The sequence below is a fragment of the Pocillopora damicornis genome, chromosome 7 (assembly GCF_964200805.1).
Source record: "Pocillopora damicornis chromosome 7, jaPocDami1.2, whole genome shotgun sequence".
Classification (NCBI taxonomy): domain Eukaryota; kingdom Metazoa; phylum Cnidaria; class Anthozoa; order Scleractinia; family Pocilloporidae; genus Pocillopora; species Pocillopora damicornis.
In genome coordinates this window covers 19,398,227-19,422,268 of record NC_142676.1, presented here as the reverse complement: position 1 = coordinate 19,422,268, position 24,042 = coordinate 19,398,227, and the positions used below count along the sequence as shown (strand labels likewise).

Genomic DNA, 24,042 nt, shown 5'->3' with positions numbered 1-24,042 from the left:
GTAGGTATCAAGGGCAAAAATTAAGTCTCATCTGGGTAGATAAAATCTAGCTATAGATATTAGCTTCTCTTGCGCAATAATTTTATTTTACCGTTTTAGATCTTCCATGGTTAAGTTAGACACAGCCCGTCTTTTTTTCTTTTTTTTTTTTCCACCCTTGCTTTCTACCTCTATCTCATGACTGAATTTACCTCTTTATAGCCACCCGAAATTGCTTTCGACGACAGGTTCAGATACCTTAATTGTGTCTTTCTTCTGCTCCTAAGGTAAATTTCTAAAGAGAAAAATGGATCCGAAGAGTAAGAGCGGAATTGTTAAAAATGTTTATTTGCTTTGTGTTAATAGGTCCATTAACTCGTCTATTCTATTAGCAGGTGTCTTCAGACAATTTCGTGATCCTGGCCATAAGAAATTACTATTTTAGACAACTAAAAGTGATTGAATTAAGGAAGAGCTCGAGGCACAGTGTCTGTTTTTTAAGCCTTTCTTTCGTTTTTATTGCTGCCAACAACTCAATGCAGATCACTGCAGATGTGATTGGACGTTTTTCGATGCTGAAATTTGATGCGTGCCCTAATCTTTCTCCACATCCGTTAATTGCGCAATGGAGCCTTAAGACTTCCTTCATTAAAATTTCAAATTGTTTCATTCGGAACATAACAGGATCTCTGCGACCTCTGAGTTCTTCAATTATTAAAAGTGTTCGTGACATTCAAATTCAAAGCGGCTTGCAATGCAGAGGGAACTCTAACGACTACAAGCAATAACTCATTTTCTCAAAAGCTTGTTCATGCTGAATACAACAACAGACCAGAGAGGTTCCACAAAAGGTAATTAAATCATGCAACCACAGCTTATCTAGGCTTCATATGCATACATATTCAACATATGCAAAAATATTAAGTTACAGATCCGTCGCTATCCTTTCGTATTCAACAAATTAGGTGATAAACTATTTTTATAGAGGCCCATATACGAAAATTTCATGATATAATTTAAAGACCACCAATGGGGTGGGGGAGTGGCCTTTAGACATATCGATCTTTCTTTTAAGACTTGAACTCTAAATTTATTGACAACTTAATAATACAGAATTTTCAACTGGCAGCTTTGAAGCTTTTCTAGATCAAAGTCTCCCGCAACTTTATGGTACTGAAGATTGTTCCCGTACGACTATCACCTGCAGTGAAGCGACCATCTTGTGACAGTGCATGCATGTTTAAATTACCAAACCTTTGCGAATGAAATAACCACAGTTGAATCCGCGACCAATCTTTTTTCTTTTTTTAATATGTTATTTAGGTTTTAAGGGGGGTAAATTTCTAAAGAACTGTGGTGCTGCGGCGGTGGAAGAGTATAACAAGGTAATTTTATAAGTATTATCAACCGAGTTGATAACGTAAATTGGCCACCGTAAAGAGTTTAAAAGCTGACGTTTCGAGCGTTAGCCCTTCGTCAGAGCGATTGGAGAAATTGCGGTTTGTGTGTGGGGTTATATGCAGAAAATGGAGCTACGCTATTGGTGGGAATTTTTGGTAACGAGAAAACAAGAATGAATAAGTTGAATGAAGAGCGCTCGTTGATACCTTGGGGATTAAGAGTGCCGATTTGAAAGAAAAAATGTTGCTCTAGAGTTTTGCGGCTTTCCGAAGTGTTTAAATGTGGGGAAAGGCCGCAAACTGCCATATGCTGCTTAGAATAATTAGGGAGATTAAAGTGTCTAGCGACTGGTTTGGATGCGTCCTTGTCATTGCTTTCTACGTCGTGTTAGGAGAATTTCTCTCTAACACTCGGTAAAATTCCTTTTTTTTCCTTGACCTAAATTCTCGGTACAGCTTTCTTCTTTGGGGACTAGCCTGATCTCTAACTTTACTTAGAACAACTCACTTTACTCTGCTTTGTTCAATCTCTCTTCTCTGATTGAGAAACGCTTTGTACCAGCTTATAAAGGTAACACCAAAGATGACACTACTAAGCTGTCAATCTTCTTACTTCGCGATCGCTCCGTTTCAGCCAGCGAATCACGTTAGAGTACGGACGTCAGTTCCTGCATACTAAGTATGCACCTTCGAATTGTTTACGCAATTACAAAATCATCTTCTACCTTAAATTAAAAATTATAATTAACCTATTGGCAGAATTGAAATTACGCTTGAAAAGATAGTTTACGAGAAAATAGCCTTAGAGGATTATTATATAACAACAGAGTAAACAAAAAATTTCGGAGAAGAAGGGGCTTTCGTTAGCACCGCCCCCAGGAACACTACGTGGTTTTATCTAATTTAATTTTAGTGCGGAGATGAAAAAGCATAAGCTATTTACAATCAGAGTCACCTTTAAGAAGAGGCGTTGAAGGTGTTAATTTAAAATTTAAGAAATATTCTGGAATCGTGAATTTGACATAGAATTTGACCAAAAAAAACCAGTCTGAAAGTAATCAATAGTATAAGAAGCAGGAGGAAACCCTTACAATATTTCAGATTAAATTTAGTTCTATTTTTATCGTTTAACAGTCGCGAAGGTGTTCTCGGAATCGGTCACATAGTCGTCTTCCCATTTCACCAATGTATAACTTTTTGCAATGAGTGCAAGTTATGAAGTAGATGATATTGGCGGAGGTGCACGTGAAGTGATCAGTGATCTTAATGGATCTCTTGGTTCCCGACATTTTCTTATCGTTATGAATGAAAGGACAACTTTTGCATCGTGAGCGAGCGTATTGGAAAGTGCCAGGTTGGTCAATGGTTTGAAATGAACTTCTGACCAAAAAGTTGCCTTTGTTTTTTGTCACGTTAGAATGACACCAGTGGAGGTTAAGAAAAGATACAACCAGTCTCTGAATCGTTTCAAATGGATTTAAAGTTTTTAAGAATGATAGAGTTAACCGAGTAGTTGTGAGGGTGAAATGTGAGATTGAATGGAATGCGTTAAGTATTTCTCTTCGCAGCCTTTCGTAGTGCTGACTGTCGATAGGAGCTCCTGCTGTCGATCAATTTTTTGGGTGCAGTGGTGGCCCGCTTGAACAACCTGGGTTTTTATGTTTGTGGATTTTAAGTACAAAGTAAATACATAAAGTTTACACTCATTCCATTCACTCTCACATTAACCCTCACAACCACGCAGAAAGTAGAAATAAATGACAAGGACGCATCCAAACTAGTCGTTAGACACTTTAATCTCCCTAATCATTCTAAGCAGCATATGGCAGTTTGTGGCCTTACCCTACATCTAGGAAGTTCGGAAAGTAGCAAAACTCTAGAACAAAAATTTATTTTTCAAATCGTCACACTTAATTAATCTCCACGGTATCAAAGAGCGCTTTGTACTCAACTAATTTATTCTTGAATAAATGGCTGTAAATATATAAAAATCATGTATGTGAACTGCGGTTTAAGAAAAGAATATGGAAGCAATCCCCGCAGTTTTGAACAGTACTTTGCTAGTGTGAAAATAGGGCCTGAAAAAATTTAATTTATTCTTGTTTTCTCGTAACAATATTCCTATCAATAGAGTAGCTCCATTTTCTGAATATAAATCCACACGCAAAGCAAAATTTCTCCAATCGCCACTCTTTGCGGCGGCCAATTTACGTTATCAACTCGGTTGATAGTACTGAATTACCCTATTTACGTTTTAGCTACTAGTGAGCAGACACATCGTTTGAATCAACCTCATGGCGGGAAATGCAGGCTTGGTTTAAAATCCAGGCGTTGAGGATCGTTCTTTCCCTTAAAATTGGTAGTTTGCAAAAATAATTTTGAAAGCCAATTACAAGTTATTTTCACACCAATACACTCTAGTTTATTCAGGGTGTGAAGTACAAGTTTCGAAACATACGCCGGATGTTTCGAAAGAGTAACTTAAAAAAGGCGATAAGGCAGCTCAGCTGATAGACACAAATTATCTTAGAGATGTACACAAGAAATGTGCAGGGCAGGAAAAACTTAAGAGTCGCTCGAGGTTAAAACATATCCGTCCGTTTGTCCACAGTCTTAACAAAAAATACATACATGCATTCTCTATCAAGATCGCAGAAGGGTAACTGAAAATCATTCTAGATTTACCTGTAAGCCAATGATAAGATTTATTAAGAGTGCCATTTAAAATTAACCAATGTCCTGCAATTATTCTTGATTGAATGTTACATAATATAGAGATTTAGCCAAGCCTCGCATTTTTTTTCCTGCACGTCTCAAGGGCACAACACCTTGCCCCGGCCAGGACTAGAACCCAGGTCGTCCGACTCGGAGCCCAGTGCACTGACCACTGGACTACTGGACAAAGCCGTAGCGTTGGCGTGCCCGCGGTACAGTTTACCACGCATGTTAAAAGTAGCACCTTGTGCGGTCGGTAGTACGGTCGTACGGTCGTACATCCAAATTTTTTCGGCTTGATGGGTTTTTGCTATATTGTATAATTATAGGGCTACGCGAGCTCCGCTATAATTGAGCGATAAGGTGAGGAAGCAAAATACAACTTTTTTTCAAACTTTCTAAAAATAATTCCTGGTGATTCCGCTTAAATGCCCTTATCAAAAGTAAATTATACCTATATAAATTTGCTAATAAGTTATTACTCTATGTTTAAAACTTAACAAAAAAAGTAGCCTTAAAACACCTAAAGTTTAAATTTACAGCCTGGTTTCTGTGTTCGAATCGGTTACGTCAGAGCACAAAACCGATATCAGTTCAGTTTCCATGTCCAGAAACTGAGACTTCATTTCATCAAGCAAGTCATCTTCATAAATAATATTTTTGATACAACAAAGAAAGTTGATTTTAACTTCCTCCTCTGTGATGAATCTAAGAGGATAATCAGTGATTCCAAGTGTCGGCGAAACTGGCGACATATCAATGTTATTCTTAGCTTCTTGGTTGGATGATTCAATAAAGCGTTTCTCTTCACTGCTCAGTTCTACATCAGGACTTCGGCTCTTTATAAAACATTTTTTTGAGAGATGTTTACCCAGCGACTTCATTGTTGAACGGATGTGAGCAGGAAGCTCTTTTCCTCTATCTCTTAAGGTATTGCACATAAAATTCCCAACTTCTACATCGAAAAAATCATCCCCTTTACCCCCCTTGACCTCTTCGTATGCATCAACCAAAATAGCTACAAATATATTGATCAGGAAAAACATCACGACAACCAAAAATAAAAACAAGTACAGCGAGCCCATCAATGAGTTATTCAAGTAAATGCTGACGTAATCTACTTGCTTGCCGACAGACATTTGTAGCACTACTCGCAAAGAGTTGAAAAAAGACGAAAAGATTTCTAAATGAGCTTCAAAACCGAGAAAACCAAAATGACTGAAGGCAATAACAGCAATGACGAAAAGCAACGAAAACGAAAATATTGACCTGGCTGACCTTTTAAGAGTTCCTTGCATTTGACAGATATGGGAATTAAAACGGATTAGTCTCAGAAGCTTTAAAGTTACGATAAAAATTGCTATCGACAGCCAAGTAGTTCCGTGATTTAACCAACGTACAATGTAATCGGAGCTATAGGTCTCATAGGGGTTTGACTTAATTTTCCTAACAAACAAACTGGTGTATTTCCCTTTAAGAAATGACATTGCAACTACCACGATACAATCCACAAGGAGAATGACCTCCACCCAGTTCCAAATTTGACGAAAGTACCTACTCTGGCGAAAAAACTTGACTACCGCAGCAATTAAATGTATCACAATGACCATAAGAAAAAACAACTGGCACACTTCATAAAACCTTTGCCAATGTGTCTCTGGTGAGGGAAATACAGCAAGTGTTCTGATGTCCATTTTTGTACTAGGCTTTCCACTAGGTGATGCTTCGTAGACCAATCTACCACTACAAAAGAGAGACGTAGCTGGATCATATAAAGTGAACTCTATGAATACAGCCACAGTTTGTCCATCAATCCAGTTATTCTCACTAAGTCCCTTTATCACTTTGGATGCCGATTGACCGTTGTATCCAAGGTCTGCTATATACCCACCGCCTCCATAACCGTCATGTGAAAGAGTTTGTGTCATCGATCCCGATTGGTATCTCCACGGTTTAGGACAGAGGTCATCAATAGAGGAAAAGAGACTATAATTTTGCAGCTTAATCCACTTTGGGAGATGATATGGAGTCACATCCTCAGTATCGGGTGAGTACTTTTGAAAACAACCAGGAAAAACGTCTGTGATGTGGGTGTTGTAAACATCATTTGGGCAGCTTATCCCTATCAAGTGAAGGAAATTTAAAGTCACTTCTAACAAATAATCGTAACTAAAGATAACGAGCCAGTGGTGTGACATATTTGTTCTTATATCAAAACCTACTGAATGCACAGCCTACCCACATTAGTTGCCATTGTAACGAAAGGTTTTGCTTTTGTGACAAGAATTTCATGTTTGGAAAAAGAAACTGGACGATTATCAACTTTAAAGCAGTGGTATAGAATTTTATATACTCAATCTGGCTAAACCATTCCCATTTTAAAAATATTTTCTGCTATACCCCATTCACACCAATAAAACACATTAAGTTAAACCGTGTTTAACTGAGTGAAATTCAGATTAAACAAAGAACTGAAAAAATGGAATTTTCGATAGGATTCACGTAATCAAGTAAAGCAATCGCTAACTCGTATTTTCACTGCGCTATATTTGAAGCCGACAACCGCCAGTTTAAACAGCTTCTTTGAAGAAAAAAATTTTAAGCCGTATTTAACAAAACAGCTTTGAAGCATCTTTAAGCTTTGATGTAATGGGATCACTGATACGGATACTACGCTATTTACAGGTATATTTCTTTTTTCCCTCTTACTTGGTTTCGATCTTAACTGTCTCAGCCGTGGCATTCCAATCAGGAAATTCTTCTTGTTGCTGATAAATCCCTCTTTGTATTCAAATGGCCTGCCATTGTACCAAGTTACATCGTACAAGCCAGGAATTAGCGCCTCGTCTACCCAATTCCACAATGAAGACGTACTATCCACCTAATAAAACAAAGTATTTCAATCGTCTGTCGACAAGATACATTGATTTATTATAACTCTCAGTTAGTACGTATGCTATGATCGATCATTGAAGGAGGCCGTTTTTTACTGTAGCTAAATTCAAAAGTCTGTTTGAGCCTAGCGTTAAAGTAAATAACACATTAACTTCGTTTCTCAGTCCATACTGTAATTTATGGAACTTGGCGCTTGGGCCATAAATCTGAGCGGAAAAAAATCGGTCCGCAACTCATAGTTCGGTACTTAAACTCGGTTAGTAAGAGGTATATATTGTCCTTTTTTCTTGTCACTCAGATGAGTTTTTGTGTCCCAAGCTCGGGGTTTCAAACAGACCTTTTTAAAACGTAAAAGTTTTAACACTTCTACTGGTTTCAATGAAGTATAAAATTTTATTTTTGCAATTCACCCTCATCATTGATTTTATAACAACCACTATCGATACTATAAAAACAGATCTATTCGAAAGCTTAAATTACAATATATGGAAATGCTTTTGACCTCATCTAATCCACTGAAGATGTCCATCGTGGATTTGGTAAACTGGAATCGAGTCGGATGAATATCTCCATAACATATGACCATAAGCAGAAAAATGAATATTGAAAATGATAGTACTTCTTTGATTGCCTCCATCATGCTCCATTTTTGGCTTTCGGCTTCTTTTTCTCCGGCGAGTTCCTTATCCCTTTTCCTTTTAGTTCGAAAATTCTCCCCCTTTTTACTTTGAAACAAGGAAGCTCCAATAACAGGATCCTGTTCTAGTGGTTTCCTTATGAGAAGAGACAAAAATGCAGCCAAAGTAAACACCTTAATTGGTTGTGTTAGTAAAACATCCTGGAAAAGGGACACTAAAATAGATGTGAGCCACTTATTTGAAGTGTCTGCTCCCCACATCAAGCTATAGAACACTGAAAAGGTTGCACCGGTCAAGGAAATGATCAAGCTGAAGGTCCAAGCAACGTAGATAAAGAAAGGTGGGAGACAACCGGGGGGCTTAGGCTTTTTATCGACTTCTCTGGGATCGTACACCTCATCGGAAGATTTTCGTTTTGTGTTTCTGTAAATAAGTATCACAAGGAAGTTAGCTGGAATCGCTATAAAGCTGCTCTGTATTCCAATCTTGAGCTGTGTCCAGCTCATGACAAGGGGGCCAAATCTAAAGGAGTCTGTGGGTATTCGACCAAATTGGTAGAACATAGCATTGGTCACCATTGCTGTAAAAAGGAAAGCAAGGCAACAAGTAAGACGCTGGCAACGAGTAAAAGGGCTGTGAGGAGGCCTCGCAAACACAGATATCCAGATGTGTCCGTCTCCCAGACTTCGGGCCGTGCGGGAAAAGAAAAGATGCTTAAACTCAGCAAGCTCATCTTCTTTTGCAGCCTCGACAGACAACTCAATGGAGCCACTCCTTTCGTCCAGGGCAAGCCATTGGTTCACAAAAAAGTACCACATTTGCTCAGTTTGCTGATCTGTTAGAACAACTTGTTGAAGAAACCAGGCCGGATTGGACCCGATGTTGTCATGCCAGATGCAGATATCTGTCACTTTTCCCAAGGAAAAAGGTAAGGTTAGGGTAAAATTGTTTACACTTCCCCTAGCAAAATATTTTCTCTTAGCTAAGGGATCAGTCAACGTAATTGGTCCACTGCTTCCTTCCTCTCCATTGATGATTATTCCTACATGCGCTGAAGTACCAAATCCTTTCCATACTCCGGTCTGGATGCTTAAAAAGTAAGTGTAACCCTCCGTTTGGAAATTAGTCATATAAACGTTGGCGACAACCTAGAAATAGTAAAAAGGACAAAACATTTAAGCACTCAAACACATCGCATTGTAATTATATGGTAATTATTATTCTCCCGACAAGTAATTCTGGAAAATGCATGCAGCGCTGAACCAGAGTGAACTTCGCTATCACTAATTTATTGATAAAAAAAACGACCTAAATAATCAATTAAAAAAATGAACAATTGATGACTATGGAACCGAAATAACTTTCAATGATTTACTACACTTGTAGGCAGAAAAATAAAGTTCCTTATCTTTCACTGAAGGCCCTTTTCACACTTACCAGTATGAGAGGAGAGTTCGGTCCCGTCATTCTGGGACCAATTAGCGTATTGATTAATGAATGACTCGAAGTTTGGAATCCAGAAGGTCAACTGGCCACTTAAGTGTTACTGACCTTTAAAGAGTCCTTTTTATCAGCTCGACGAGCAGCCACGAGTCCTAAAAGGTACACACCAAATATAAATAACACAGTGGAAAGCACGACGAAATTTCCGGAGTCAGCGATCCTCTTGAATTCTGTCCAAACCTTTTCAAAGTCGATAGGGTTTGGAGCCACAAAAATGTTCCCACCAAACGCTGAAAGATGTTTACAGAGGCAGTGCAGCTTTCCATCCGTTATTTTCCAGCCAACCTGAAGAAATGAAAACTATCAGTATTGCATCTTTATGTGTTTTTATGGGCCTTTAAAGCAAAATTCCGGGGGTCATCGCCATAGCGTGCGACTTGTTTAATTTGTTGTAATCATAAATGAATTTTCGTAATTTTCGACAAAGTTGCAGATGGAGGGATGGGCTGACTGCCGCATAAAATTCAATGTTGATAACAAATTAAAATGGAGAAAAGAGGCATTTTTTGTGGCTGTCGATCTTACACAGGTGCTCTGATTAGACTAAAGAGCTGGGTTTCTCTGTTGAAGGACCGTTTCGGAAAAACAATAGAGCGAAACAACACGAAATTGCTGATCCTAGCAGTATGCGCGTGTCACATATGAACTTCGTAACGGGCCTTGCTCACCATAAAGTCTCTTTTGCTCAGTGGTAGAGCATCGGAATCCGAAGGTCTGAGGTTCGATTCCTCATGGGGACTCAGAATTTTTTCTTTTTCCCACGCTCGTGACAAGACGAAAACAACTTTCTCTATAACACGAATATGTGTTTTGATTATAGTTATGAAATATACAGTACTCGCACCTCGCACCCCTCAGTTGTCCATGCCTGAATCTTTTCAGACCAATATAAACAGCTCCTGATCTTTACTGACATGGTGTAGTTCACATCTGTCAGTGGATTATACTGGGGTGTTATTATCTCTGGGGCTGGAGGAGGAGTGGTTGGGGGATCCTTGACACCGATACAAGATCGCTTTTGCCTCCCATTTTTATCTTTACACGAAGTTGAAATATGACGGGTTTGACGCTGAGCAATCTCCGTCATGTTTAGTAGACGTATACCAATAAAATGAACACCAGTGCCACCAGTAATATTGCTTGATAGCAAAAGAACGTTAGGGTTACGGGTGCAATCAGTATAACCAGTTCTGTCTTCATGACGAACGCATGATGAAAAATCGGGAATTCTTGTTTTTAACTTGTAGTTTTCATATGATGGCTTAACACCACGACTCACAAAGACATCAACAGACGAATTGTTTTCTGGGCTTATTTCCACAAATGCAGCTTGAAAGTCATTTTCAATTTCTATTTTGTGGTAGAGCAAAGGACTGGATCCATTATAGGTTCGCTTTAAAAAAAAATGTCGCTGGCTAGAATTTCCAGTTTCATCATTTCTATGAATTCTCTCTGGAATAAACAGTTCAATGGGCTGACTAAGGTCAGATATTTCTAAGAGGGATCCGTCTTGCCGCTTTAAATTCACACTCAGAACTGAAGATTTGATGAAGTTCGAGCGGTTGTTCCACACGTAAGGGTTTACTTGCAGCGTTGTCATCTAAAATAAAAGTAATGATAACAGAACAGCATGACGTTGTATGAAAAAGATAACAACAACAACAGCGTGCAACAACCAAAATTTCACGTTCTATAATCCTTTTGGCAAACAGCTGTGAAATTCTTTCTGCTTAAGACAAATTCCAACCAAAACAACAGAATAAAAAAAAAAAAGAAGCAAACTAAGACCATAATAGGCTCCGTAACTTCAAAGTGTTCGATCTCCTGATGGCTTGACAAGGAAATGTTTTTTAAGTCCATCATAAAACACAAAGCGTATAGTTGTTGAAGATCGTTAATCCTAACGTGATGCGAATATCGCCGATCGAAACAGCTAGTTTGCACGGCCTGAAGTATCGTGATATAGATAAACAACAACTTGTGAAGAAAATGGGTAATATAGAAAGAATATAAAAGTTCTCTCGACAGCTTACTTGAGTGCCAACGGATCTCAAATTGGTTCCTTTTCTTCCAAACAGCACTTCCATTGGCGGAAAAGTAACGGCGCCTTCCCCATCATTTCCATAAAAGGTTTCATTTCCAATTTTTGATGGTGCCTTACTCTGAAGTGTCATGGTGATAATATCTGTTTGGAGCGTTGTTTTCCTCTGACCTTGAGCCTGTATAGAGAGCAATGTAGTACCAAGCATGTCCGCCGTTGATAAAATCTTCTCCGTGACTTGTTTGGCCTGTATGAACGTGGAATAAAGAACATTTGTATCTGATCAGGATCTAGCATCGAATGCTCTATAGCTACTTCCAAGCAGTAGTGAAATTGTTTCAAAAACGACCACCCGCTACATGTAATTTTAATTCTACTTCCAAGCAGTAGTGAAATTGTTTCAAAAACGACCACCCGCTACATGTAATTTTAATTCTACTTCCAAGCAGTAGTGAAATTGTTTCAAAAACGGCCACCCGCTACATGTAATTTTACGTTTGACACTTGCCCTGCAAGATCCGGTACGGGAAGGAATTTCCAGCAAAAATGGTTTACTCTGATACTTGGGAAAGCCTGAAAACTCATTCAAATGTATAGACAAAGGATTTACCTTATAAAATTCTCTTGTAGCTTGTTCAGCTTCTCTACGCCTTCTGTTTATCGTTTGTGTTAGGTTTAGTTTGCCTCCATCTTCCTGATGAAGAGCTTCATGGTAATTTTTTTTAGCGAAAGATGTAGAAGATGTCAGAGTGTTTGATATTCCTTCTAAAATATCTGCACTAGCATCTTCAACAACATCTCTGCCTTGATAAGCACGGAGGAAGTCAGTCGCTTTGGAAAGTAACGAGGCAGCATCTTCCTAAGTTAGAGAAGTAAAGGATATTCATGGCTTTAAAAACAACTCTGCATTTACGGCCACATATCGTGACTTAGACCTGCTTAAATCCAAACCTTTATTTCAATACAACGATTAGAAAAAATTTTCGTACAAGGAATGTTTTGCGGAATTACAACTCTGTCATAATAACGATGAAGATTGAATGCCGGATCTGCAGCAAGAAAAAGCCTCATCAGCACCATGAACAGTAAGTGTTCGGTTGATTTTTCTTAGCAATGGACGTGAGAATTGAGCAAAGACCGTCCTCCGTTTCAAAAAAAAACTCAATATACTTGCCAGAGCGTCCATAGGGATTTGGACTCTGTTTTGTGTTGCCATGACAACAATCGTAGATAGTCCTGTGACCTGGCTAACGTCCGCGATTTTGATATCAGCCATAGCCTTCAATATAGAGTCCTTCGTCTATATTGGAAAGAACATACGCCTGTAGTTTTGTTATTGTTGATTTTGAACATAACTCCTTAGAGGAGAAGTATGGAAACAGGCTCATCAACAAAACTTCGACAAAAAAGGAACATACTCTGTCTTCAACGTGTGAACTAAGAATAGCTATCGCCAAAGTAGCAGCTTCGCTGAATTTTGTCTCCTCAAGGAGGCTCCCAAGGTCGTTCATCAATGTTTCAACATTTGTTGAAGAGTCATTCTGAGGCAATGGCTTCACCTAAGATTCGGAAAAGACCGTGAGATTTAAAATTTCCTTAGCTATGTTCACAATTTTTCTAGTCAATTGATATCTATGTAAATTCTTTTAAATCGACTGACTTGATAATGTAAAGTAGTCGCCGTAAATATTTTCTACAGCTAACGTTTCGAGCCGGTTAGCCCTTTGTCAGCCATGGAAATTCTTTATGGAGGCCAATATACATTATCGATTCAGTTGATATCATCGAATTATCTTGTACTGCCCGCCACCGACGCTGCACCACAGTTTCTTTAGAAACTTATCCACTTTGTTCATTTGATATCAATCTTGCTGTTTTGGATGCGCTGGCTACGTTGATCTTAGAATGGAAAACTGGGCTTTTTCTTGTAATGAGGTGAGATTTAATAGCTTAGGTTTCCTTATTGGTTAAGCAGACGTGACACACAGACACTCACAAACATCCCTAAGACCCTTAGAGGTGTCAGGTTGTGTCGCCCCATTGCCTTGTCGCCCCAGGTTATGTCGCCCCAACCGAAGTTACGTCGCCCCAACATCGGAGTTGTGTCGCCCCAACATCGTGGTTGTTTTATTATTTATTATTTGTTAATGCCGTATAAAGTTAAAAAAAATATCGCCGTTTGTTGAGGCGGTTTCTTTGAGGCCACAATTCAATTAACTCTGAGTGTATTTGTTGGTTGTTTACTTTCAAATAAATTTAAAGGGGCTACGTCTTAATATTTTGAGTCATTTATTCGATAGCCTAGATCATGGCAATTTTTTTTTCAAAATCAATCAACGGGGACGTAGCTTCCTTAAAACAAGTTCTCTTCCTTTTTCTAGGTGCAAGAGCTTGGCCTCCAGGTTTCTTACAGGGAGGATCGGGGCACCCATGCTTTCATACGAAAGGAAGTTACTTTTCACAAGCCGCTCGATCGAGTTATATCGTAATAACCTTACAAACTTTTCCTTCGTTCGATCGATAAAGCCTACAGCAGTGTTATGTTTATGTTAGATAAAGTCGATCGTTCGCGTTAAGTTGCTTTTTACAAGCCGCTCGCTCGAGTTACATCGTAATAATCTTACAAACTTTTCCTTCGATCGATCGATAAATCTTACAGCAGTGTCATGTTTACAAGCCGCTCGCTCGAGTTACATCGTAATAATCTTACAAACTTTTCCTTCGATCGATCGATAAATCTTACAGCAGTGTCATGTTTATAAGTCGATCGTTCGCGTAAATCGATCGGAGAATCTTCGATGTTGGGGCGACACAACCACGATGTTGGGGCGACACAACTCCGATGTTGGGGCGACGTAACTTCGGTTGGGGCGACATAACCTGGGGCGACAAGGCAATGGGGCGACACAACCTACATTCCCCTTAGAAGCCAATGTGAAAATCATACAGCAAGCGAATTTTCCAGTAGTAGGAGTAGGCCGTTTTATTATAATTTAACTTGCCTTTACGGTGATAATATCGCTGTAGCTTGATTCTCTTACATCAGTTATGTCAACTCTAAGGGTGACATTGTAATCTTTAGCCTGATACCCTTGTGGGAGCTTAAGTGATATATATGGTGCATTTTGAGGCCGTGCAGCTGTCACAATGCTCCTTGAAGTATTGTAACTGCAAAAAAGGTGATGACGTCATCAAAGGAGCTTATTAATCAAAAGAGAGAGAAGCAGAGATAATTAGGAACGTTTCAGGAAAGGTCGGCCATAGCAAGTCATTCACAACTTTAAATATCTGAGAGATAAGGTCAAACATCGAACAAAGAGAAATGCTGAATTCAATTTTAACAGGCGTCAAATGGAAAATGCACTGCACCAAAATACATAGTTTTTTAATGTTTTCAGCTGGCAAGAAGAAAGAACTGAGCATTTTTCCTCTTGCAAAACTTACCTGAATTTGAAAGTCAAATTATCGTTTCCAATACGCCAGCCAGAACAGTTCACAAAAAATAAAGTTTTAATTACAAAGCCTTCTTTCGGCTGGACATTACACTTCTCTTTAGGAACTTCTAATGGCGCAACGGTTTGAAACACCATACTGTCATCTCCAAAATATCCACCAGCCATTTTTATGGAGGCAGCTATCTTGTATGCGGTATTCATTTTGAGTGAATACTCATTCTTTTTCATCCTGCCGGTGAGAACAAGGGTTGGGTTGTCTAGGTCTGTGAGTATTCGTTCTGCTAAGTCTGCGATTTGCACCCACGAACTCTTGGGATCCGCTTTCTCATATAACGACCAGTCATAGCCAGTAACTTTTTCACAGAGGTTCCCTCTGCATCGGGATTCAAATATCATTCGCTTGGTCGGAATAACCTCAGGTCCACAATTGTAGATGCAGCTGTAAAATTGAAATAAATGTTACTGTCACGACGTTTATAGAAAATCGCTACTGATGAGCCCCCTTGATCTTGATGCGAGTGAAAGTCGACGATAACTACTCTAGGTGCTTGGTATTGCTTAATATATTCAGCAATGCTCTGGTACAATTCCTGTTCAAGGAAGGAGACAGTTGCGTGCGAGATAGCTACGGGTTGCAGATGTGCAGGTTTGAAATAGCAAAACGCTACTGTTACCAAACGATATAGAGTGTGACGAAATGAATCATACTAAATCAGTGGTCTAGCTAACTCGAGTTCCTTTCGCACATTGTTAAAGCCTTTGAAAGTCTAGTCAAGGGGTCATAAATTTGGACCCTGTATAGAGAATCAGGAATGTTTTTTAAGATTGCATGTGCATGTCTGACTGAAAATACAAAAAGTTAAGCATAAAAACCTTGCAGACTTTAAAGGAAACTAAGTCTCCCTAATAATATTAACACGTTTTCGTAAAGGGATATAATGGCCCTATACACTATCAGTTATTCCTTTGACTGAAAACCGGGCAAGAAGACAGATATTTTACAAACGAGGAATAATTACCTTATTGAAAATGATGCATGTGGTTTTTTTATCACGGTCAATTCATGAACATCCCTAGAACTACTAGCTCCATCTGAGACATCAAGTTCAAAAACATAAGTTTGTCCACTTTCCATTTTGTCGACTTGAACAACAATAGCAGTCTTGTGACCCATAAGTCTTCCCGGGCCGTATCCATAGCAACCTCCGGAAGCATTTGCGTTCCCTTTTGGAGAATCGACAAGTGGAAGGGTAACGCGTTTTGGCAATTTTTCGTAGCTTCTTCTGCAAAACCAGGTAAATATCAATGAATCTGCTAGATCAGAATTTCGAACATATGGAAGGGAGCCAACAAGGGATATATTCCCTCCTCCAATTTCCGCGGAAGATACTCCTGAAATTCTGGCAACGAAATCTCTTCGTGTGACTTGTATGAAACCATAATCATAGCCGATTATCCTGAGATCCGCCTTGGCTCGTAAAATGTAGCTAACGTGATAGAATCGGTCGATAAAAACTCTTCGTTGCGTAGACCAGACAGGTTTACTTTGTTTCATGGCGTTGCGCATAAAGCTGTAAAATGTTCTGTCCGTTAATTGTGCTTTGGTGATGAGCCAGTATGATAGCGATTGTGTCTCAGAACTACATCGCGAATGCTGCACGTCTGCTTGAAAGTTAATCACGTCGGTTGTATGGATCACCTTTACTTGTCCCAGTGCCTTGCTCAAGTTTACGTCAACATTTGCAGGGAGACATTTGCAGTTTGCTGAGAAAATAATTGGATTAAATCAGGATAAAAATCTCCTGAAATGGTATAGCTTCATCAAATAATGCATATTACTCATACTGTCCTTCAGATAGACTTGCTAACTCACGCTGGCTTCAGATTTGACGTCAAACAATTTCTGCTTACATTTATGACATTATTTAAGGGGAAAAACCCGGGAACAGGGAAAGTGTACCCTGAATGGGGACGTCCCTTGTTTGGTTAAATATAAGTAATAAGAGTATCCTAAAACAGTGGATAGCGTTAAAGGCGCGCTGATTGGAGAATATCACTTGAGGTATATCCTCGGATATTCTCTAGTTTTAACTGGTAAAAATATTTGATGGATCTGAAACATTGTTATTTACCTCCGAGAAATCCACCCGGGATTTGCACCCGAGAATATTGTAATCGCTGCAGGAATTTGCAAGACTAAAAAGAGGCAAAATTTTTTTTTTTTTGTGCTGTAGCATCCCAAATTTTTATTATAGACTGAAATAACAATTTCTCGAACGGAGGTGTCCTTTGAATGAAGGAGTTTCTTGAATGGACGTGGCCCAGGAAAGAGCTTTTGGTACCTATCTCCTTATGTTCAAATTCAGGCACACATACACATTCGTATGTTCCTCAATTTGACGCAACCGAAGCAATTGCAAACGTAATCTCTGTTTCACCCAGAACAATTGCTACTTTCCCCCGAATAGAAGTGTTTCCTGAATAAAAGTGTTCCAGAAGAGTGGCACCACCGTAGTTAATAATTCTTATCGGAGCGCAATCTTTTCAATGCAGTAAACTTCCAGACAACGGGGAGTTTTATAGTGAGTTTCATGATCAACGCACAGCCAAAATGCCATCAACCCCACGACAAAGATAGATTAAGAGAACTTAGAAATATCTAGGGCTCAAGACCAACAACATACAAAGAAAATCAAAAGGGCATAATCACCTGTATCCAAAAAGTCAATATAGGTCTTGTTAAACAACGATATGGAAGCTAAGTCTTTCTTAATCTTTTTCATCAGCTGAAATTTCACTTGCTCGCTGATGCAGGAGATATTTATGTCTGCCATCAATACAGCCGTGGTATTGAAAATTTTGTCGACACTCTGCGGACTTCAGAAAAAAAAGAATAAGAAGAAGAATGGAAGAAGAAGGAGAAAGAGCAAAGCTACTAATTAATTTCTGAAAAATGATGCTGACTTTATCTGTTTCTTGCATGAGATGAGGTAAAATAATAATTATTCAATCCCCTATAAGGTTGTCACATCAAGCCTCGCCATCGCCAGTCAGTCAGTCAGGTTCCCTAAGACTGGTCCGTTTGCCCTTCGTAATACGGCTACAAAAGATGTGTTTACCGGACAAACCAAAACTAAAGTGTTCATCATAACTCTTACCCAAATCGCTGCAATTCGGCGGAGAAAAATCCTGGAAATCCGCGAACCATTCCATTGAACTGCAAAGGTGTTGATCATCGTATTAGATGAATAACTCTTTACATAAGTTGTATCTTCAGTTATTTCTGCAGCTTTTGTTATGCACCGCTTTTAAAGATGATGTTTCTTAAATGATGAGGATATTAACGAATAATTATAAACTTGGTCTTTCGGAGGTTAAATGCTTGACCAGATTTTGTTACGATAATGTTTCTGAGTATAATTTTCTTTAAGAGGAAATGAGCTTAATTTCCGCTCTTTTTCTTTCTGTTCTACCAGCATTTCTTTTGATATTCCTGGTTAGTCCGCCTGTTTGTCTTTGTCCTTACTTTCAGCATTTCCTTATCCCTTTATCCTTTTTCTTCTCTTATTTACTTTGTTCTTTCTTAGTTTATTTTGTGTATTACCTTTGCCATCACTTTAGCCTTCATTTCTTTGTATTGCGCACTCGTTGGATTGAGAAGATCCAGAGTTAAACGCGTGTTTTTGATTATAAGCCATGTGTTGAAGTGATAAGCTAAAATATAAGGAAATGGAAAACATTGACCCATAAAGCTTCAAAAGTGTTAAATTTGTAATTTTTTTCAAGTATTCACCTTGAATATTTGGCAAACCGTTGTTAAAAGTTCGAACACATTGTCTTAAATCATGCAAAATAATAAAGATTTTCACGAGTGCCTTTCTTCACGTAAAAAATTATCGATAGAAAGGACATTCAAGGTTTTTAAGAAAGTAGGTAGCGTTAGTCCATGTGGGCCAGCGTCTCGTTGATGGAGATGAAGACACACTGTAGGTGCAGATCAACATTTTATCATATGTAGGGAGAAACATATCAGCAAAACTATAAGGAAGGACAAGAAGGGGAAAATAACACATTGAGTGGTGTTACGGTCCCAAATTTCTGTTCCTGAAATATTTTATTTGTCAAAAAGAGAAGGGGCAAACATTCAGTCACAGGCATCAGAACATACCATCCTCTTTAAACATTCTTGCCTCCTGTAATATTTCGCTGTTGTTCAGCAATCTCTTATAGACCTTCATTTTTCTGACGAGTCCATGGAATGTTTCCTTGGTATCTGCCTTGCCTCCAATCTGATAATATGTACTGGGAGAACTTATAATACTATAGCCTGACCTGCCAGGAAGAGAGGATTGCTCTCCTCTTTTACTTCCGTTGAAAAACATTTCAGCAACCTGTCTCTGCTGATCCCACGTGACTGCCACGTGCATCCAAACGCCCAGACGTATTCCACTGCAAGACAAAGATGAACATCACCTCCTTTTGAGATGGGTGGAGTAAATATGAAGATGCTATGAAAAGTTTTCCAAAACGATCGGCTTATTTAAACAAAATCAGATAACCCTGTGAGTGTTTTGACACATATGACAAACCATAGAATCCGAAAAAAAATGAAGTTCTGCCATAGAGTACTGAATGATGGTGGAATTTTCAATGAATATTGGTATGCTGTGTAAGAGTGGTAATAACTATTTTTAATGACCCATTACTTTTTCACGTTCTTTAAGTTTCGTCGTTTTTAATGACGATTGATGTTGCACCCGACAATTTGCGAAAGATTATCAGAGTCCTGCTGCGCAAATAAGAATACTTAGCAAAGGTTACGAAGAGGGATGAACTTACTAATTAACTTACCTCCTGTGCATCACAAGAATGTCTCTTCCCAGTTCGTTTCTTAGATGGAAGAGGAGTGACTTGTGGATACCGTTGACCCAAAAAGAAAACTGATAAGGTCTGGACCAATCAGCATAGATGTACCCCTTATTTTTTGCGGGTACTAAGACCTTTACCCAGCACATAATGGTAAACGCCGAAAATTGATAGAGGGCGGTGGATGGTGTGTCGGCGTATGAACCCTTGCCATCCAGATACAAAGCAGTTACGCCATCTTCAGATTTATAGGAAGCATTATTTCGCAAGCTGGGATATGAAAGTATGTATCATTAAAGATGGAGAGTTAAGAAGTAATACCACAATACGGTTCAAAACTGTCAAACTGTTACTCTAATACGAATGACTGAGGTAAATTTGCAATTGTCTCTGAGGAAAAAAAGAGGAAACTTATGGAAGCTGGTAATAAATGTCAAATTCAGGAAACCATGAGCACAGGAAACATTTCATGAATATTGTTTTGTAAACAAGAAGTGATGACCAGTCAGCGTTAAGCCACAATTTAAAAAAAACTCTGGTATTGCAATCACAGTTTGTCTTTGACTTACATTACATCTTTGTCAGTGCCGTCGAGGGTCCAGTTAGCAACAAGGTCTGTGACATCTAAATGATATGAACGAATGTTTGAAAGGCTCAACATTTGACCAGTAAGATTAATTATATGACAAAGGAACTAGCTTATCTTTCTACAACAAGACTTCTTAAAAGTCAATAGGCGTAAACAGTAGTCTAAATAGGAGTGTGAAATTCATAACAGACGAAGATCGGGATACGGTATTCATGAAAATAGTGATGTTATTTGCATTGCACGAATAGCGTTGTAAACAGCTGATTAAGGCAAATAATCTCCTCAGCCTGCGTTTTGATAATCACCTGACACTCAAAAACATCTCAAAACAGAATTTCCGTTTTTAAAACGCCGATACTTTCAAAAAAACCTTTGGATAAGAGACAATTATTTTAGTAAAATCTTGCAATCCAATAAATTACTTTTCGCATCGATTACGAAAACACCAAGAAATGTTCTGGTAAGATCTTCAGGAACGTCTTTCATTTATATGCCAGTGAACATCAATAAAGGTTGAGAATGGCCTAACGAATTTTGTTGATCATTGCACTTCAAACGATCTTCCACTACAAAAGAAAAAAATCAGGAACTCTTGAAGTAAGGGCTGCGGACACTGCTTTGCTCTTCTCGATAATTCAAATCTCTTCTGTTCTTCGCACGAGTTGTAACTGCTAGGCTTCGTGACAATTTGTATATTTTAGATAGATCTTTTATCTTGTCGAACACGATGTCCAGTTATAATTAGAATATAAATGATATGCAGTTTCTTTTCTTTGAAGGTTTCAGAATTAATTGCCTAAAAGTCTTAAGTTCTTATCCGCACAGTCATCCCAACTAGCTGTTCTCACTAATAAGACTTAAAATTTTACACCACGGCAGAATGACATACTAGACCCGTATTAGCACTTTTTTTGTGTTTGTTTTTCATTTTCACTTGGGCTTTCAACGCTTTTCACGTTCAGTTGCAAATCGCACTCAAGTGCTTAACACGCACGCGCGACGTTCTGACTGATGAGTACATGTTATGGTGTAACGGCGGAAGAAGAGAGGTCTTTGCGGTGCAAAATAAGTACAGATACTGTGTATAATACGCTCAAAACGCATACAAAATATGCACACAGCGTTCGCGGTAAACTCATAGTAAAAGAAGTCGAGAGTTTTCGGAACGGGTCGGTCTGCGAACCTTATGAGAGATCTCTTTACAAGCGAACATTTATGAGTGAACCTTTCATCGAGAAACATGCTATATCAGCTGAGCTACCTAATGCTAATTGAGAGAAGCATAAAAGCAAATCTCATCGTGTATGTAGACGTGATCGTGAACCAAGCAGAATACCAATACGAAGTTTGAAAAGTTTAGGGAACAAGCTTAAGAGCAGAAGGGTTAGAAAATTTGTCTATGCACGTATTCTTTCATGTATACCCATGTCATCTACATTGTACTATTATGTAAATGCTTAAAATCTATCAAATACAACGACTTTTAAGTTTAACTGTCGTGAAAGAACTCGTCAAAGTATAAGAAAGATAAAGTATCGGGCCAGTCGATATTTAACATCTTTTTCTTGTACAAATTAATTTGTCCTATTGCAACTATAGATTTGGTCCTCCAATGTTTGTTGACCTAACAAAAGAATAGCAGCTCCATATGGTCAAGGTAACGAGTTAGTTTTTGGGCAGAATGCAGGACAACAATGTGTTGTAATGAGTTTGTGCTCTTTGATCTACAATAGCACACTTGGGATCAGCTCTACAATTAATCTTATGCAAATAATGAATATTGGAAATCAGTTTTTTCAAGTTTGTCATGATTAGTCAGACAGGCGTTGTTAAGGCAGTCAGAATTACCAACAGCATTAAATGTGTTTGATACTGATTATCAACTGGAATACAGTGAAAGCTACTCTGGTACTGCTCACCAAGAAACTGCGATAGAGGGATATCAGTACTGTAACTCTTTACGAGGAGCCTTTGAGTCGTCCATATCTGAAAATTAGCTCTGGTTGTGACTTTTTGTTTTCTTTTAGTGATAAGAAAATAAGCAATTGGTTTTCTTGCTTGGGTTGAGTGTCATCACCCCTGCACTTGGGGCTGTTTATTATTAAAAGCTATCTCACCCTGAAATCTTTTGTTAACCAAGAAAAGGAAAACATAAGGAGACAGCCTATGTGGTAAATGACTCACCCCGCTAAAACCCCTTAACCCGCAAAACAATATCTAATCAAGTTAAAACTAAAAAAAAAAAAAAAAAGGAAATAACGTCTAGTAATAAGTATTGAAATAATAGCCAATAATATATGGCACTACCTCCCCCCACCCCAGAAAAGGGTCTGTACACTACATAACAAATGCTGTTTTCAGCTCTCTGTATACATATGTGAGAAACCTGCATCTCCGACATACCAAGTCAGAAAACAGTTAAAGGATAAACCAATAATTGCATAAAGAAACTTTGGCAAATGCAGGCACAAAGAAAAAAACAAAGTTTGTTTCCAACAGAAAGCCCGAGTGAACGCAAATTTGTGTCGAGGTAAAGAGGAAAATTGAAAGAAGTTGGGACCAATTTCCTTTGCTTCCAGCTAAAAAATTATGCAATAACTTCGATATATGATAAAAAATGATAGATGAAAACAAAATTAGTAAGCAGCTAGAAATCTTCACAAATTAAAGCGTTTCATGGGACACCAATGCGCATATTATTGAACGATTATGTCAATGACAGAAATAACATTTTAACACCTTTTCAGACCGAGATAAAGGCGCGTTTCAGTTCTCCGAAAGAAACATTACGCTAACCGTCGGTTTCAATTAGAAAAAAACCGACTGTTTTTCTTTCGTAATTTCCTTGCATGCAAGCGCAAATCAATAAGTTTCTCTATGTTGGCTCTTTGACAAAAATTATCTTTAAATACGAGCCAATGTCGATTGTTATTTACATCCATTCATTTGCATCTCGGGTGGATTAATAACCGAAAATATAGACGAAAATAGGCATTTCACGCTGTTATCTATCCTCCGGCTTAGGTATCCAGCTGTGTATAGCAACTTTATCATGAACAATATCTTAAATTGGCTTCTATATATATATAACCTACACAATTTTGCTCATAGGGTTAAACAAATAACCAATTTTGCACTTGCGTGACCCCAAAAAGCCATCGTGAGTTATTAAAGGTTAAAATGAATTTCACCTACGTGAATATCTTTTCGGAAATTTTTTCCCATAAGATACGGAGGGGAATTAAAATTTTCTTGAGCTAAAGCGAATCATGTTCACGGTTGCTTATGACAACGTTGGAAAACTGGGGACATATGAAAGTTGGATTTGCGACCCAAGTCATTACTATCACAGCTCTAGAATTAAAGATGTTTTGAAGAGACGGTCAAGCCATAATTACTTTTGCCTCGCTTGGGCTTCGATTAAAATACGAGGGAAGGGTGAAAGCAGCATTTGTGTAGGGATATTTTTGGGGCTTTTTCCGGGACAGGTTATATGCTTTTTTTACACCATAGCAACGCTATTATCATGGCAATTCTTGTCTTTTGATACAAAGAGAAAATTGTCAGGAATTGATTTTATATTCATATATCTACAGTCTATTTCCAAACGATTTGAACAATATTCTTGCAAAAACCTTCAAATGCCTGATTGTCAGTTGTAATCTCTTTCGCTCTCATATCAATTTCTAAAAATCCACTTAACATGGAAAGTATATATCCCTTTTAAGGAGAGGACACTGAAAGCTACTCAACAACGTAATTTAGAGCACTATTCAATACCTTTTCAAGTAAGGAAAAAGATGAACATCACATGTCTGAATTAGAGCTTTCCCATTTCTCCTTAGATCAGTTACAATTACATTACCTGGACACTTCGTTTTCCCCGAGATAGCGGGATAACTTAATGTCAGAGAAAAATAAGTGCAGACCCAGAGGTGGTTCATGGTGGCAAGCAACGAGA

General features: G+C 38.4%; 1 protein-coding gene across 1 annotated transcript; it reads right to left on the bottom strand.

Annotated features, from left to right (window-relative positions):
• Nucleotides 1-4,059: 4,059 nt before the first annotated feature.
• LOC113673763 (polycystin-1-like protein 2) lies at nt 4,060-24,042 on the bottom strand. Its single transcript, XM_089211802.1, has 19 exons — nt 23,947-24,042; nt 20,062-20,116; nt 19,478-19,762; nt 18,795-19,075; nt 18,231-18,340; nt 17,785-17,843; nt 17,337-17,503; nt 15,646-16,390; nt 14,616-15,065; nt 14,174-14,339; nt 12,590-12,730; nt 12,342-12,471; nt 11,782-12,026; nt 11,164-11,418; nt 9,975-10,730; nt 9,179-9,415; nt 7,492-8,775; nt 6,804-6,975; nt 4,060-6,216 (listed from the first exon to the last, which is right to left on the bottom strand). The coding sequence occupies exons 1-19, from the start codon at nt 24,023-24,025 to the stop codon at nt 4,631-4,633; spliced, it is 7,203 nt and encodes a 2,400-aa protein (XP_089067928.1). The 5' UTR covers nt 24,026-24,042; the 3' UTR covers nt 4,060-4,630.

Coding starts and splice junctions, on each gene's coding strand:
- LOC113673763 (XM_089211802.1), bottom strand. CDS start 24,025: ATGAACCACCTCTGGGTCTGCACTTATTTTTCTCTGACATTAAGTTAT. Junction 20,117..23,946: donor GGGGAAAACGAAGTGTCCAG/GTAATGTAATTG, acceptor CATATCATTTAG/ATGTCACAGACCTTGTTGCT. Junction 6,976..7,491: donor TCTTCAGTGGATTAGATGAG/GTCAAAAGCATT, acceptor TTGTTTTATTAG/GTGGATAGTACGTCTTCATT.